We start from the raw sequence: 15079 nt of genomic DNA, 5'->3' as shown, positions 1-15079 counted from the left end.
GATCTCCTGACTCCCAGTCCAACACTCTAACCACTACACCACACTTATTTTTTCAGCGCTCTTTAGAGATCTGAAGTGACTTTGTTGCTTTAAGACAGCCTTCTCCAATGTGGTGCCCTCCAGATATTTTGGACTTCAGCTGGGTAACAGTATATAAAGGCTGGGTAACAATATGTCGATATTTTGTTTTAAATTCTAAAAGAAAATATTCCATAATTCAAAGCGATTCAGTTTTTTGGAAAACAAAATGGTCCTCTGAAAAAAAACAATTTTTTAAGGTTTTTTCTGGGCCTTCACATCTCAGAGGATGGGTTATGCAGCAGGATCACATACTGAGCGGGGGCGGGGCAGTCTGTTTATTCAAGTCACTTATCCTAAGTGCCAAACAGAGCCTAGGAATCTGCCATTTTTACCTCTCTACACTGACCTTAGTTTTCTCAAAATTGTGGCAGAAATTGCAGTCCTTCTTCCACTCCACTCTTTCATCTTTAAAATAAGCACATTTCTAGCTCTTGTGGTGGGTGAGATATTTATTCAATTTATACACTGTCTTTCAACCAAGAAAATGGCGCTCAAAGCAGCTTTAAGATAGCATTAAGAAAGTGAAAGTCATATCTGCCAATGAGCCTGAAAGTACAGGGAATTCAGAACTCTGTTGCCATCTTTCACAGTTTCTTGTCCTTTCCAATAGGACTCATCTGGGGGGAGTTTAGAAGTTTTCACTTACACTTTTGTTTAACCACAGCTTGCCATGTTGTCCAGACCTGAATCTGTGACTAACATTAACTGTGGTTGGTTTGGACAAGACAAATTCAGTAACTATAGTTTGAAGGTTGCTTGTTTGAAACTAACCATAGTTCTTGTTAACAACAGTTTGTCAGTCTGGATGTGGTAAACCACAGTTAAATAAAAGTGGGAATGAAACCTTCCAAACTTCTCTGAGCTATACAGCAGGAGTGGGGGAGGGGGGAGTGCGAAAGGCTGAGCTTTATTCCAGCTCGTTCCATTTGCACTATAATATGCTTTAGCACAGGGGTGGGCAACTTTGGAGGGCCACATTAGCGCCTCTGAAAACTTTCAGGGGCTGCACCCACCTCCCACTAACACTGGAAGTGGCGGTGAAATCCCAGCAATTCTCCTGGGAAACAAGTAATCGCACTGCCCTCCAGCCTGCCGAACAGCTGTTTGGAGGGCTGGGAGAAGTGTGATATTGCATGGAAATGGCGGTTCTACTGGGAAACAGGGCACATGGAGAGCACACACCTTGTTTCCCAGGAGAATCACTGGGAACCCAGCAGGGGCTGCAAAAAATGTCAGGTGGGCGCCACACCCGGGGAGCCGGGCAAGGCAGGAGGATGGTTTAGCATAACGTGCAAACACTAACGTTGTATTTTGAGGAACCAAGATGCCATGTGTTGGTCTAATATGACTGTGCTAAAAGCAAATGTGTTCGGACTTTTTCTCTCAGTTCAGGATCAAGCAGTGGGTTAACACAAGATCACATGGCTGCAAAACGTATTAGACAAGACAGTGTGCTAAGTAATAAACCTCTAAGAGTACCTAAAACCACAGGTAAGTGTCAAAATCTACAATGTTCAGTAATTATACCAAATGTAAGCAATAGGCGGCTACATAGGAGGTCCAAGATTACCAGCTGACATTTTCAATTTGTCATTTTTATAGCCTTTTTTTGCTATGGTAATTCAGAAGCACAATTTGGCTGATATAGTGTAGCCACTCAATTAGGGAAAAATATAAATAGGTTACTCCTTGGGAACCCACGGTTGTTCCATTTTTTAATATGAGCAAAGAGGAAGCAAATACTAAGATCTGTGTATGTGCAGATGGAATCTTGGGGTCACGGTGGATAGCTCAATAAAAACTTCAGTCCAGTGTGCAGCAGCTTTTTAAAAATAAATGCAAATGCCATGTTAGAGATCATTAGGAAAGTGGTCAAAAATAAAACTGAGAATATTGTTACACCTCTGCACAAATCTATGGTGCAACCATACTTATAATACTGTGTACGGTTCTGGTTGCCACATCTCAAAAAGGATATTGTACAGCTGGAAAAGGGGCAACCAAAATGATCAAGGGGCTGGAGCAACTCCTCTATGAGTAAAGCTTAGCAACATTTTAGTCTGTTTCGTTTAGAAAAAGGATAGTAAGGGTGGGACATGATAGAGGCATATAAAATTATGCATGGTGTGGAGAAAGTGGATAGGGCATTAGAACCCAGGGTCATCCCGTGAAGCTGAATGGTGGGAGATTCAGGACAGGCCAAAGGAAGTTCTACTTCACACAACGCATTGTTAAAATATGAAATTTGCTTCCACAAGATGTGGTAACGGCCACCAACTTTGGCAGCTTTAAAGGAGGATTCGACCAATTCATGGGACTACTAGTTACGATGGTTATATACTACCTCCAGGATGCTTGCAAATACCAGTGGCTGGCGAACAACAGCAAGGGAGACCTAATGCGCTCATGGGCTTCCCAGATGCATCTGGTTGGCCGTTGTGGGGGAAAGGATGCTGGACTAACTATACTTTTGGGGTTGATCGGGGCTCTTCTTATGCATTCTCCCTTACATTGGGGCTGGAGTGAGATATTCCCTAGCGGTCCATCCATGGGGGGGGGGGGCTGTTTGTTCAGGTGCTCGTCCTATTGTAGCTCAGGGAAGGCTCCCACCACAGCTGAGGCCGAAAGCTGCTGAGCCACTCCCTTCCACAAATCCTCAGTGCCTCTTGAGACTACTGGAAACCATCCTTCCCTAACTTCCGCCACCCTCTGCCTGTAGTGCAGGGGTGTTGGACATCTTTCAGCCTGAGGATCGAATTCAAGTTCAGAGAACTTGTCGGCTACATTCCAGTGGTGTCACGGAGCCGAAGGCCAAAGGGGCAAGGCCAAAAATGCCAACGTCTTTTAGCTTAAAGCTTTTAACTGCATGTAGCTAAGGCCTAGGAGGGGCATTTAATGCAAAAGCCGGGAAACCACCAAAAGATTGTGGTATGGTGAAAAGGGGTGGGGCCATCAGGGGAAGGGTCATGGCCTTCGGGGAAACCCCAGAGGGACAGTTTTGGCTCCCAGGCAGGCTGCATTTGGCCCAGAGGTTCTGCTCCCCTGCTATAGCGTCTCCATCTCCCTGGGGCTAATCATCATCCCATTATATTTTTGAAACCAGAACAGTGACAACAGCAGAGACCTAGTACTTTGAATTGCCCTTCCTCCAGGCAAAATTAATGTTCTCCTTCGGCTTGGTGGAGTGAAATGTTGCGAGGGGTGTCCCCCAAGCTAATAAAAGCTTGAATACGGTTTTATCAGCACTCCGCACAATGCTATCTTCCTGTTAATTATTTGTACTAAATGTTGGGTAACAAAAGATACCAGCCTCAATTACTGTAACTGTATTGTTAAAAGACTCATGCAATTGAATGCCTAATGCAGAGGCTGCAGCATGCCAGACATGCTCAGAATCCAATATTCCAAGTCACACGGGCTCAGGCCTGTTCTGTGCACAGAGGCTGTGAAGCCTATGCACACTGGACAGCTGGAGAATGTTTCTCCATAGCCTTTAAAAATCTGGTCTCTCTTGCACTGGCTGAGATTATTTCATTATTTCTACAGCACCATCTATATATATGGGCCTTTGCAAAAGACAGGTTCCAATGGTCACTCCTTACAAGGGGCTTACAATCTCAAAACAGACAAAGGGAAGCACCAGCCGCTTAACCTCTCAGACACAGGGTTTGTGCCTATGAAAAGACAGGAGAGGTAGTAAGGCTTTTGAAAATCTAGCCTGATCAAAGAGCCAACTCCGCTTTCTCCTTAGTTGTAGCCTCTCTTAGCAAAAAAGAAAAGGAGGGGGGTTGCCCACCAGTTTTTGTGAAAAAGTGATGGGGGTGGGGAGAAGAATGGAAACACATGAGCATGTTCTTCCTGGGGCCAATAACTTGCTAGGGCCGGTGGGGCGCAAGAAGTTATCTAGTTCTGGTATGGGACCTTCCGTAAAACAACAGTAGGCAGAAGAAAGATCAAGATCCACTGGTAGATCTCTGTGTGATCTGCAGTAGGTCGGTAGGGTTCTAGTAAAAATCAGAGGAGATCCTGCAAGCCTGAAGTCTGCCCACCTCTTGTAATATGGCAACAGCAGAATATAACATGGTTGAGACTTTGTGGCATGATTCAGTCTTTGGGCCATGGATGGAGCCTTGCCTTGCATGAAAAATTCTGCATGTTCAGTTTTTTAAAAGGCTTTAAGCCAGAAACTGAACGAATATAACAGATATTGGTAACAAGAGTGAATACATTTTTTTAAAAAAAACTTTCTTTGAGAAAGTCAATACATAATTAGTAAATTTTCTAGGAGTCCCTTTGTTTTATTTAAAAGAATTACTAGCACTCAGAGTGGCTTACGAAGTATTGTATTTTAAAAATGCAATCAATAAAACAATGAATGGGGTAGCACAATGGAAAAGGCTGTCTCCATTCATGACCCACCTTACTTCAGATCAGGGGGTGGGGAACCAATTTCAAGTGGAGAGGCCAAATTGCCAAAGTTCAGATGGTGGGGGAACTCAGAGCAGGGTCTCTGAGGACAGTCTTAATAGCCTGTCAGATTCTTGTGGAATCAGCTGATTCTTTAGGTGCCTTGGCACCAAGCTGTTCAGAGCTTTATATGTTAGCAGCGCAACCATATGATTGTCTACTCAGAAGCAAGTCCCATTGAACACGATTGGCTGAACTCAATGGGACTTCCTCCCTGGTAAGTGTGTATAGCAGTGGAGGGTGGTGGCCAATTTGACCAGTGGGGCTGAGGGCAGGTCCGCAGAGGCGGAGCTAAGGGGGTCACAAGAGGTGGAGCAGTCTTTGAATCATAGAATAGTAGGGTTGGAAGGGGCCTATAAGACCATCAAGTCCAACCTCCTGCTCAATGCCCAATATCCCCAACAGCCAGCAACCCCTAAGACATAAGGGAAAACTGAGGAACATAAACATGCAAAGGACAGGTTGGGGAAAGCACACAGCCACACAAAAGCACTGCTTTAGACCCACATTCTCCTGTTCCAGCAACAACTCCCATTCTACAGAGAATCAAGTGACTTTAAGACCATAAGTGCACGGGGGGGACGGGGGGCGGAGGGAGTCACACAACCACACAAAATCATGATGCTGCCACTGCTAATGATGATGTCCTATGATAATACCCTCAGAGCCACACATCCAGATCAAGGCCATGATGGAACCCTGGGGCTCACCATCTGTAGTGACCCCTTACTCTGTCACTAATACTGAATCACACACAACATTTTGTGCACACGCACTCACAATCAGAACGTTTTTCACTACATATTTTAATGGAAATCAACTTCCATGCTTTCCTGGAAGCAAAAGACTAATATCTCTTTCATGGTAGAGAACTCAACAAAAGCTTCCCCTTTTATAGCATACAGCACACAGACACAGAAAACACACATCAAAGCACTCTCTCTCATGCACACACCCACTCAGGTGGATCAGACCCAGACTGACTGACTCATTTAGACGCAACAGCCAAACGGAAAACACTCATGCACAGCCTGGACTGGTCCAGGCCATTTTGCTGCTTTAGGAGGACCAGCAAATGCCTTCCATTTCTCACTGGATGATCTGGGCCAGTCATTATCTCTCAGCCTAACCTACCTCACAGGATTTTTGTGAGGGGAAAATGTGGAGATCATTAGTTCTTGGAGGAAAGGCAGGATGCAAATATAATAAAATAAAGTAAATAATTCTATACTAGAAAAACATAATGTCTTACAATATGTTCTTAATAAATATCCCTAGCATGTAAAATGACCATCTGTGCATCGCATTACTGTGTGCAGTCATTTACAAGCATGTGCAGTAGAGACAAGATGCATCAAGTACCACACTTTGAAATTTATCTTATGGAGACCCTGGATAGGGAGCCTGAAGACTGACACCAACTCTTATAACTCATATTAAACATTTAAAATTTGAAAACATCCTCTTGCTTCTCATATGCTGATATCTTCTGCCTGAAAATCAACTCAAAGACACTTCAACAGCAAAAAACAGAAAAGGTTGTGTGGCACCTTAAAGACTAACAAATTTATTCTGGCATAACCTTTCCAGGACTATAGCCTGCTTCATAAGCTGCATGGAGCATTATGGGCATTTTCAGGTTTATACAGTACCTATAGTTGCGGGGGGGGGGGGGTGGTATTGTAAACTGTCAGGTCAGAAAATAATTAAATACAGAAAGTATTTAATGAACGAAAGCTTCTTTTCATTAAATACTTCACAACCCCCCAATTGTATTTCCCTAAACAAAAAAACTACCCACCCACCCCATCCCACTAGCAGACTAGCTAACAACTCTGGGCTACATTGCAGTGATGTCATCCATTACTCTCCTTCCCAACAGTATAGGTATAACAACCATGGACTACTTTGATGTAACCATAGCCAGATACAGCAGCAAGTTCTCAGAACAACCAACATCCTTTTGCATGTTGTAACAACCGCAGTAATAATAACCCACACAAAAGCACTTATTTAAACCCACATTCTCCTGCTCCAGCAGCAACTCCTATTGCACAGATAATCATTTGACGTTAAGAACATGAGTGGGAGGGGGGAATCCACGCAGCCATATATCATCATGAATAGTAATCAGAATCACACAGAAAAGCAGCCCTTGAAACACAGCAGCAAGTTCTCAGAACATCCAAAACTCCACTGCTTTGCATGTCCACCACAAAGCATCCCCCAAACCTGCATGTCTACTCAGAAGTAACAGTTGTGAGAAGCAGCACAATACAACAATTCGGCTTATGCATATATGGGCGCAATCCTATGCATATTTAGACAGAAAAAAAAGTCCTACAATTCCCAGTATGCCCCAGCCAGCATGGCTGCCCAACACACTGAGACACACAGAAATGCTTCTTCTTTTTAAGTACACACAATCGAATGCTTTTTTTAACAAATTAATTTGGCCACTGTGATAAGAAATACCCTTTAAAAAAATCAATTTGGCCACAAATAGATCCTTTAGAACAATGAATATAACACTGTGCAGCCAAGAAACAAAACCAGTCTTTTACACGCGCACACACTCACAAATCCATTTTTAATAAATACACCAAATCTATTCTATATGTACTGAAGTCACACATTAATGTTAAAACTACTAAATTTTAAAAAACCACTCATAAATCTTCTATACATTGTGCAACCAATAAATATATAGGTGATTATTTTGGAGAAGCCAGTGGGGAATGATTTCGGAAGCAAGCAAGCAAGCAGCACACACATTTATTTTCTTCCAAGCCAGAGGAAAAAACACCATGGCAGGAAAGCCAGAGAGTGGGAAATGTTGAATTGGGAAGAAAGCAGCATACACACATAGTTTTTGCCCCACCTGAGAAAAACCTCTTTAATGTGGCCACTTGTGGGAGATGCATGTTTTGGGTTTGTTTTTGTTTCTTTAATCAATTATTTTGGCCACAGACTGATCCTTAAAAGAGAGAGAGAACATTTGGCCAGCCACAGAAAAACAGGGTTAGAAACAAGGACCCCAGAAGTTGCCATCACACCTGGATTGTTGTGCCGCCACCAGCGCTCGCGCTCTCTCTCTCTCTCTCTCTCTCTCTCTCTCTCTCTCATTTTCCTCCTCAACTTCCTCTCTTAAGGCAAAACTAAACATTTGCTTCAGTGTAAGTGTGCACAGCCCGATTTGGATCAGGACTATGGCACTGCAGGAGGGGGGATTTAAGTGTGCCCTCCCCCATTTTGTGCCAATGCCACATGGGGGGAATTTTAAAAAGGAAAAACAAATTCGTTTTCTAATGAAGGTTAAAAACACAACAGGGTGGGGGTGGGGGGTGGAATTTCATCACAAAAGGGGGGGCAGTTTAACCCCCTCCCTCCTGGAGCTCCGTGGTCCCAATCTGGGGCCACACATGCTTACATTGAACTAAACAAGTTTGGTCCTTACTTAGTCCTTTGTAAACACATGCAGCCCAATTCGGATTGGGACCATGGTGATCTGGGAGGAGGGATTATAACTTCTGCCCCCACCCCCTTTTCTTGCTGAAATCCCACTCCCCCATGGGGCGGTTAAAAAAAGTGAAAAAGCCTCCAGTGAAAGCTTTTTCTTTCTTTCTTTAACCCTGCTGTTGGTGGGGTGGGGGGGAGATCTCTGGATGAAATCAGGGTGGGGGAGAAGGTATAACCCCTCCCCTTGGATCACAATGGGCACATGTAAATAAAATTAGTCCCTTCCCTGATCCACCTGAGCGGCTCCTTCTCCCGTACCCACCCTGCAAGCAGAGCCCACTCTTGCTGCTCCCTCTCAGTCATGCGTTTTGTTTTTGAACTATACTGATGGATGATTGGCTGACCTGGCACCCTGCCTGATAACCAGAGGGTGAGAGTCGCCCGAGGTGGCTCTCTAGTTTATTCCCTTGCTCTGCAGCGAGGGAGTGTTCTTGAACTGTTCTGGCTTTCGGGGGAGCAATCAACGGGTCACCCCTGGCCGAAAGCCATTCCTCCCCCACCCCCTAGCTGCGTGTGCACACACGTGCTTGCCATTAACACCCCCCACCCAAACAACAACACAGGCACCATATTTGCTGGGGGAACATTTCCCATTAGCTGGCAACAGAGTCTTGGTGGAAAAGAAAGAGGAAGTCAGAATGATGCCCTGCCACAGCTTGTTTTAAAGGTCTGTTACTGGCTCTGGGGTGACTGCGGGAGGTGGAGAAGCGAGGCGGGAAGCAATAGGCAGTTCAGCCACCCAGCCGCCACTGGTGTATAGCAGCCTTCCCCAAACTGATGCCCTCCAGATATGTTGGACTACAACTCCCAGCATTCTTGGAGTTTAGTTCAGCACATCTGGCAGGCACCAGGTGGAGAAGGCTTGTGTGTAGGATTGCAGCTCCAAAACCAGCGCTTTGAATTGTGCTTGGAAATGGACAGATAATCAGTTGTGGCTGTTCAAAAACTGGCATAGTTGGCTCCATACAACCCATCTTAGTTAGCAATTGTGCTGCTGCATTTTGCGCTACCTGCAGTTTCCAAACAGTCATCGAAGGCACCCCCACGTACAGCACATGTCACCAGTGCGTGGATTTCCTCTATTATCATAAGAGAAACATTGAAATAGTGGTAATAGTCATATTTCTGTCCTATTCTTTAACTTATGATTAACTCTAACATTTAGAAGGCTAATAAAAGTGCCTTTGTTTTGTTTCATCAGTACCGCAGTGTCTATCTGTCTCTCCCTCTCTCTTTTTAATATGGCTAACATCCCTCTGTCTTCATGACTGCATCTTCTCCTATTGTGGATTATTGCTCATGAACAATAAGTACAATATGTGTGTTGTACTCTGTAATGCTATTGTTGTATTTTTTTATGAATTGTTGTAAACAGCCCAGAGAGCTTCGGCTATGGGGCGGTATAGACATGAAATAATAATAATATAAAAAATTCTTTGTTCCATAGGAATTAGAACAAGAAGCTGGAAGCAACATGATGGGCTAAGAAAACATCTCAGAAATAATTTCAAGGAAAATGCAGCAATAGGCATGAAACCAGGGGCATCAAAAAAAGCATTTTGAATGGTATATCTAAGCTGACATTATACTTTGTACATATTTGTATTTATTAGCAGGAGGGAAGAGCTGAACTTCCCATGTACTCTCTGCCTGTTTCTCACTTATCTGTTGTGGTACTTTACTTCTTGGGATAATGTATGGCACTAGAATGCTACTTCAATAAGCATTTAAAATAAAATCATTAATTTTAGTGTACAAATAAGTATTTTTAATGCTCACATTTGGACTATAGTTTATCATTCACTAGCACTTAATATGTAATTGGAAACATCATTGAACTTAACCAGTATTGCACTGACATCTCTGCTTTCCAGCATATTTCAGTGAAATAATACCTTGCAATAGGAATATGGTCAAAAAGATTGGTGGATGCAGTTATAGAAGGCACAGCTGTATCTTGATGTCTTTCTGCCTCAAATTTCTGGGCAAATTACAGTACATGTTTCATAACACATGCCACGATAATGTGGAGGGATGAGGCTCAAGAATACCTGTGGGGTCTCCTCCCCTCCATGCAGAGCTGTGAGCCTCACTTGGCTGGGGGGGTTAGGTGGGGAGAGAGAGATTGTGCCCATAGATTTCATGCCCTGTTAGGTTCTTTTTCATGAAATTCAGGTACTTCTCAATCTTTCTCTTTTTAGGTGGGAAAAAAGAAAAGAAAGAATGCGAATGTCAATTCTTATTAATGCAGTGAATGACCATACAGATGTCAAGTCTCTTTGTTCATTTTTGTTTTTCTTACATGCCACTAATATTTGCAGGATAAGTTACTGGAAGTATGTATTTTTAAAAGTAAAGTGGTAGCTAGTGTTTAGTTTCAAACTTTGTACTGAACTTCCTGGGCAACTTGAATGTAAAAATATATATATCCTTGTATAATTGGTCTTTCTACAGTCTGGTGTGTGTGTGTGTGTGTGTGTGTGTGCGCGCGTGCGTGCATGCATGTTTTAGATGGGTTAAGTGTGCTAACTGTGAATAAAGTTTATTAACTGTAAATCCAAACTATTGTCGTGCATCTGTATCTCTTTGTATCTTATTTGGCTCCGACAATTATTTGCTTTACTCTTTATTTGATGCGTGATGTTTGTATCATGCTTAGACCTAAAAAGTTCTTGCTTCTAACAATTGACATGCCGGTTCCCAGCTCAGGGGAGAGAATGTAGAATAATTCCAACGAATTTAGGTTGGTCAAAGGAGTATCCTCTTTCCTCTGTTGTTCGATTCTGTCTTTACCACTGGGTTATGTGGAAGAGTAGCAGCATCCAGACTTAGTCCTAGTGCTTTCTCCTTACAAACAAATCTGCACTGTGATGCATAGCTCCTAAGTTGTACTACTACAATAAGATGTTAAGAGAAGAGCAAGTGCTTAACAGCTAGTGCAAATATAAGCCCACAAGAAAGGAATTTATTTGTTTAGGTATTTTTCATCAGTGCAGGGATTTAAAATATTGTAAAAGGCCTGGGAAAATAAAAAGAGGCTTGCCTGATGCCACAAAGATGAGTGGGTGTTGGGTGGGCCTCCTGGGCAGAGCATTCCGTAACTAGAGCCACACCACTGAGAAGGCCCTCACCGAGTGCACCTCAAATATCTGGGACATGGGGTTGAAACAAGCACTCCTTTAGGTATCCCAGTCCTACGCCATCCAGATCTTTTGAAGGAAAGCACCGGCACTTTGAATTGCACCTGGAGATGGACCAAGAGCCAGAGCAGCTACTTAAGCACTGATAAGATGTGATCCCAACAGCTGGTCCCAGTTATCAGCCTAGCAGCAGTACTCTTGACACACGTCAGTGGTCGCCTCACATGCATATATTGCAGAGGTTACCAGAGCATGGGTAACAGGCCAGGCTATCTCTGTTCAGAAGAGGTTGCAGCTGAGGCACAAGCCTCAGTTGGTGAAAGGCACGCCAAACCACAGAGGGAGGCCACTTTAGAACCTACTGGCAAAGCTAGTTTGATAAGCACTCCCAAGCTGCAACCCTGATCCTTTAAGGAGAGTGCAACTTCATTCAGAACAGTTTGAATCCCACCTTCCAAGGCAGATGAGCCACCTGCCAACAGCACTTCCATCTTGTCTGGAGTGAGCTTAGTTTATTGGTCCTCAGCCATTCCATTATTCAGCACCTCTTCTGCTTCTCCATTGTGTCAGATTCAGGTGAGAGAGAACTGGGTGCCATTGGCATATTGATGACACCCTACAAATCACAAATGACCTCACTGAGCTGTTTCATGTAGATGTTAAATAGTACAGAGAACAAGATAGAACCTTAGATGAGCAGTGGTCCACTAGCACCACCTTCTGGAATCAGCCATCCACATAGGAGAAGAACCACTGCAAAGCAGTACCCCCAGTACCCAACCCAGCAACTTACAATCTTCTGGGTTCAGGAAGGGTTTTTTCAGGAGTGGTCCCACAGCCACTTCCTTCAAGGTAGCTGGAACTGCCCCATTCTGCAAGGTGGAATTTACCACTTCCTGGGTCTAGCCAGCTAATCCTTCTCTGCTTGATGTTACAAGCCAACAGGAGCAAGCATTGAACATACCAATGGTGGGCTGGACTTGCCAAATATCCTTGTCCACATCCTCAAGCAACAGCAATCTAAATATTTCCAACAAAACAGGATTACCCAGCGCTCTGGATGCATCCCTAGATAGAACTATCTGTGAAGAAGCACCTAGATAATTTGGAACTCCAATCATCTAGGCATCTAAATTGCATGGAGCAGTTACATGGGTAGACAGACACCCCTTTCAGGCCTTCTGGCTAAGACATAGAGGTGGGATGCGAAACAGAGCCAACAGCCACACTACCACTTCTGTATCTGGCGGCAATGATTAAAAGGCTACAATCTGATGACCACCTAGAGGTAGAACATAGTTATTGCATGCAGTCCAGTCCCTGGAGGGCTTCGTTTGCATTGCGGGGCAGGGAATACAAGGGGAAGGGGTTAGGAAGCAATAAGCTACCTGTTTAAGAGTGAATTGTCATATTTGTTTTAGCAAATTGCAGCTGAGATATGTAGAATCCAACTTTCTAGAAAGATGTGCCTGAGGATGGTTTATACTCATACCTCATCATAACAAGCCCTGGGCAGCAAATGGGGGTGTTGTTGGAGAAGATGCTAAGAGTTTCTTCCAGGTTGAAATCACAGCTACTGATACAAGAAAACTAGAATCATTAGGCTGGGAAGTGAATCACTGTTCAGGGAAGACTAAATGAACTGACAGTCTGCTTCTTTAGTCATGAGCAGAAGCTGGACAAATTACCTGCAGAGATAAGACAATGGGGCAGGATCACTCAAGCGCAATGCTAAACTACAGAACAGCTAATCTTGCTATTCTAGTGTTGTTTTCCTGTGTTGAAAGCAGGGATGAGCAACATGCAGACTGCATGCGTCCCCCCGCAAGCCAATTTTGCAGCCCTGTGGTGCCACCAAAATGTAGTGGCATGGCAGCTGGAATAAAAGTCCCCTTTTTAAAAAGAAAAATCTTTGGTTTGCTGCCGAAATGTGGCAAAGAAGCCCCCTTTCCCCACTGCCTTGGCAGCAAATCACTGGTTTTTCCTTTTAAAAATGGGCTTTTTTCATGCTGCTGAATTTCATCAGGGCAAGGGATTCAGCCTGCAGTGAGATTAGGGGGGCAATGTGCCCCCTCCCAAGCCCTAGAAGTTGCCCACCCCTGGTTTAAAGTGTTGAGATAATTATGTGGTTGTTTTTATAGACCTGGTATGGGCGTAATGTGACAAAGCCACCTAGTCAACATCGGTTCCCAGGTTTTCTGGGTTGGAGGCTCAGGCAACAGGCAGAACCCACTCACACTACAAGAACACAAGCTTTGGATAGCCTAAAGGGTTATTCACATCATGTTTGGAAGTCAGAAGAATCTGCATATTATTTTTGAAGAATGACTCGATCATGAAAATAGCTCTTTCAGTACCTTTGTACTGTGTACTGTGTGGTATAAGAAGGCATAACAAAGTTGACAGCAAGATTTCCTGCTGAGGCTATAGATTGGACTAAAAAGCATTAAGGAAAGAAGTTTCAAAATGGAATGCAGGCATGTCTTGGATCCAAAGTAGTGCAGTATTACTTCTGAGCATGCAAGGGACTTTTATCTTCCTCTCTCTTCTGGCTGCCCCCTCAAAAGCCCCTCCTGAAGACTGGAGCTGGCCATCTGGAGCAGATTTGCAGGAGGGTGCAAGGGCTGCAGCTGAGGGCAGGGTAGAAGGGTGGAGGTTGGATCCACAGCTGTCATCTCTTCTGTTCTTCCTTCCACTAAATAATATGAGCTCAGGAAGCCCACTAAATAATCTGAGGAAGCCCACTAAATAATCTGAGGAAGCCCACTAAATAATCTGAGCTCTTGGCTTCCTTTTTAATACACAAGAACTGTAGTAGACTGGTAGTTTGCTCAAGAGGTCACACTGGAAGGGAGGGGGCATAGCTCAGTTGTAGATCACATGCTTTGCATGCAGAAAGTCTCGGGTTCAATCCCCAGCATCTCCAGGTAGGACTAGGAAAGAATGCTGCCTGAATCATGGAGAGCTGCTGCTGGTCCGTGTCGACAATATTGGGGTAGATGGACCAATGCTCTGACCCAGTAAAGAGAATGGCACAATTTTGCCACTTATTTATGTCCTAATAGGTAAAGACACCTTGTTAACTAGCAGCAGCAGCAGCAGCAGCAGCAGCAGCAGCAGCAGCAGAAGAAGAAGAAGAAGAAGAAGAAGAAGAAGAAGAAGAAGTAGTGGTGGCAGGTTAATGCACCCATTTTGTATTACACATGGAGATTTCAAACCGCATTGTAACTGTCCTGATGAATATTTATCCAAGTAGTGTGGATATAAGGGGGATAAAACTCAAGGCAACTAGGTTGGGGCTTCTGAATCCCCAAAGCAAAATTCAAGAGAAATGTTATTCAGTAAAAGCAGGGCTTCGTTTTGAGCATATGAATAAAGTGCCACCTCTCCTAAACACTGCCCTAGTTGAATTGCTGAAGACTAAAAGCTGGGGCAAGATCCTTGGTTCAGCATGGCAGAAGATTCCCAGATCAAAGCGTACACCTGATCTCTCCAAATCATGCTACTTAAGGCACACTGTCCAAACCACAGCTGTGGAAATGGAGATATAACTAAGCAAAACTAACCATACTCCCACTAATAAAAATTAAACATCATTATATAGGGTTGTATCCAATGTTAGTTATAGTTAAAGCAGAAATGAATGGGACTGAAGTTAGATTAATATTAGGTACACCCCATAGAAAGGATTCTTCGATTTGTGAAACGTTATTCCCCATGTGCATCAGAACCAAATAAAAGCATCTTTTTAAAAAGTTCTGCCTGGAAGGAGTTTTAATATACAAATGGGCCCAGAGAACAATTGGAATGTGTTTGAATAGTTATTTGATTCCAAGGAACAATATGATGGACATTGAGTGGCTTGATTCCAC

The 15079-nt window shown here is 43.7% G+C and overlaps 1 protein-coding gene across 4 annotated transcripts in view; it reads left to right on the top strand.

Annotated features, from left to right (window-relative positions):
* KIF18A (kinesin family member 18A) overlaps positions 1–10627 on the top strand; it is a 64760-nt gene extending 54133 nt beyond the window's left edge. For 2 of the 4 annotated variants that reach the window (XM_084852804.1, XM_084852813.1), the window contains exons 16-18: positions 1469–1572; positions 9515–9633; positions 10269–10626. In XM_084852804.1, the coding sequence (XP_084708930.1) occupies positions 1469–1572; positions 9515–9630 (220 nt within the window). In that variant the 3' untranslated portion in view covers positions 9631–9633; positions 10269–10626. Of the gene's footprint in view, positions 1–1468; positions 1573–9514 lie in introns of all 4 variants that reach the window. The other 2 variants (XM_084852784.1, XM_084852795.1) reach the window with 1 other exon arrangement.
* Positions 10628–15079: the final 4452 nt, after the last annotated feature.

Source organism: Heloderma suspectum, chromosome 1, assembly GCF_057233095.1.
Source record: "Heloderma suspectum isolate Gila_16-S chromosome 1, 16-S_ref, whole genome shotgun sequence".
NCBI classification, from domain to species: domain Eukaryota; kingdom Metazoa; phylum Chordata; class Lepidosauria; order Squamata; family Helodermatidae; genus Heloderma; species Heloderma suspectum.
The sequence above is the reverse complement of the archived record's forward strand: the minus strand, read 5'-3'. Positions and strand labels throughout refer to the sequence as shown.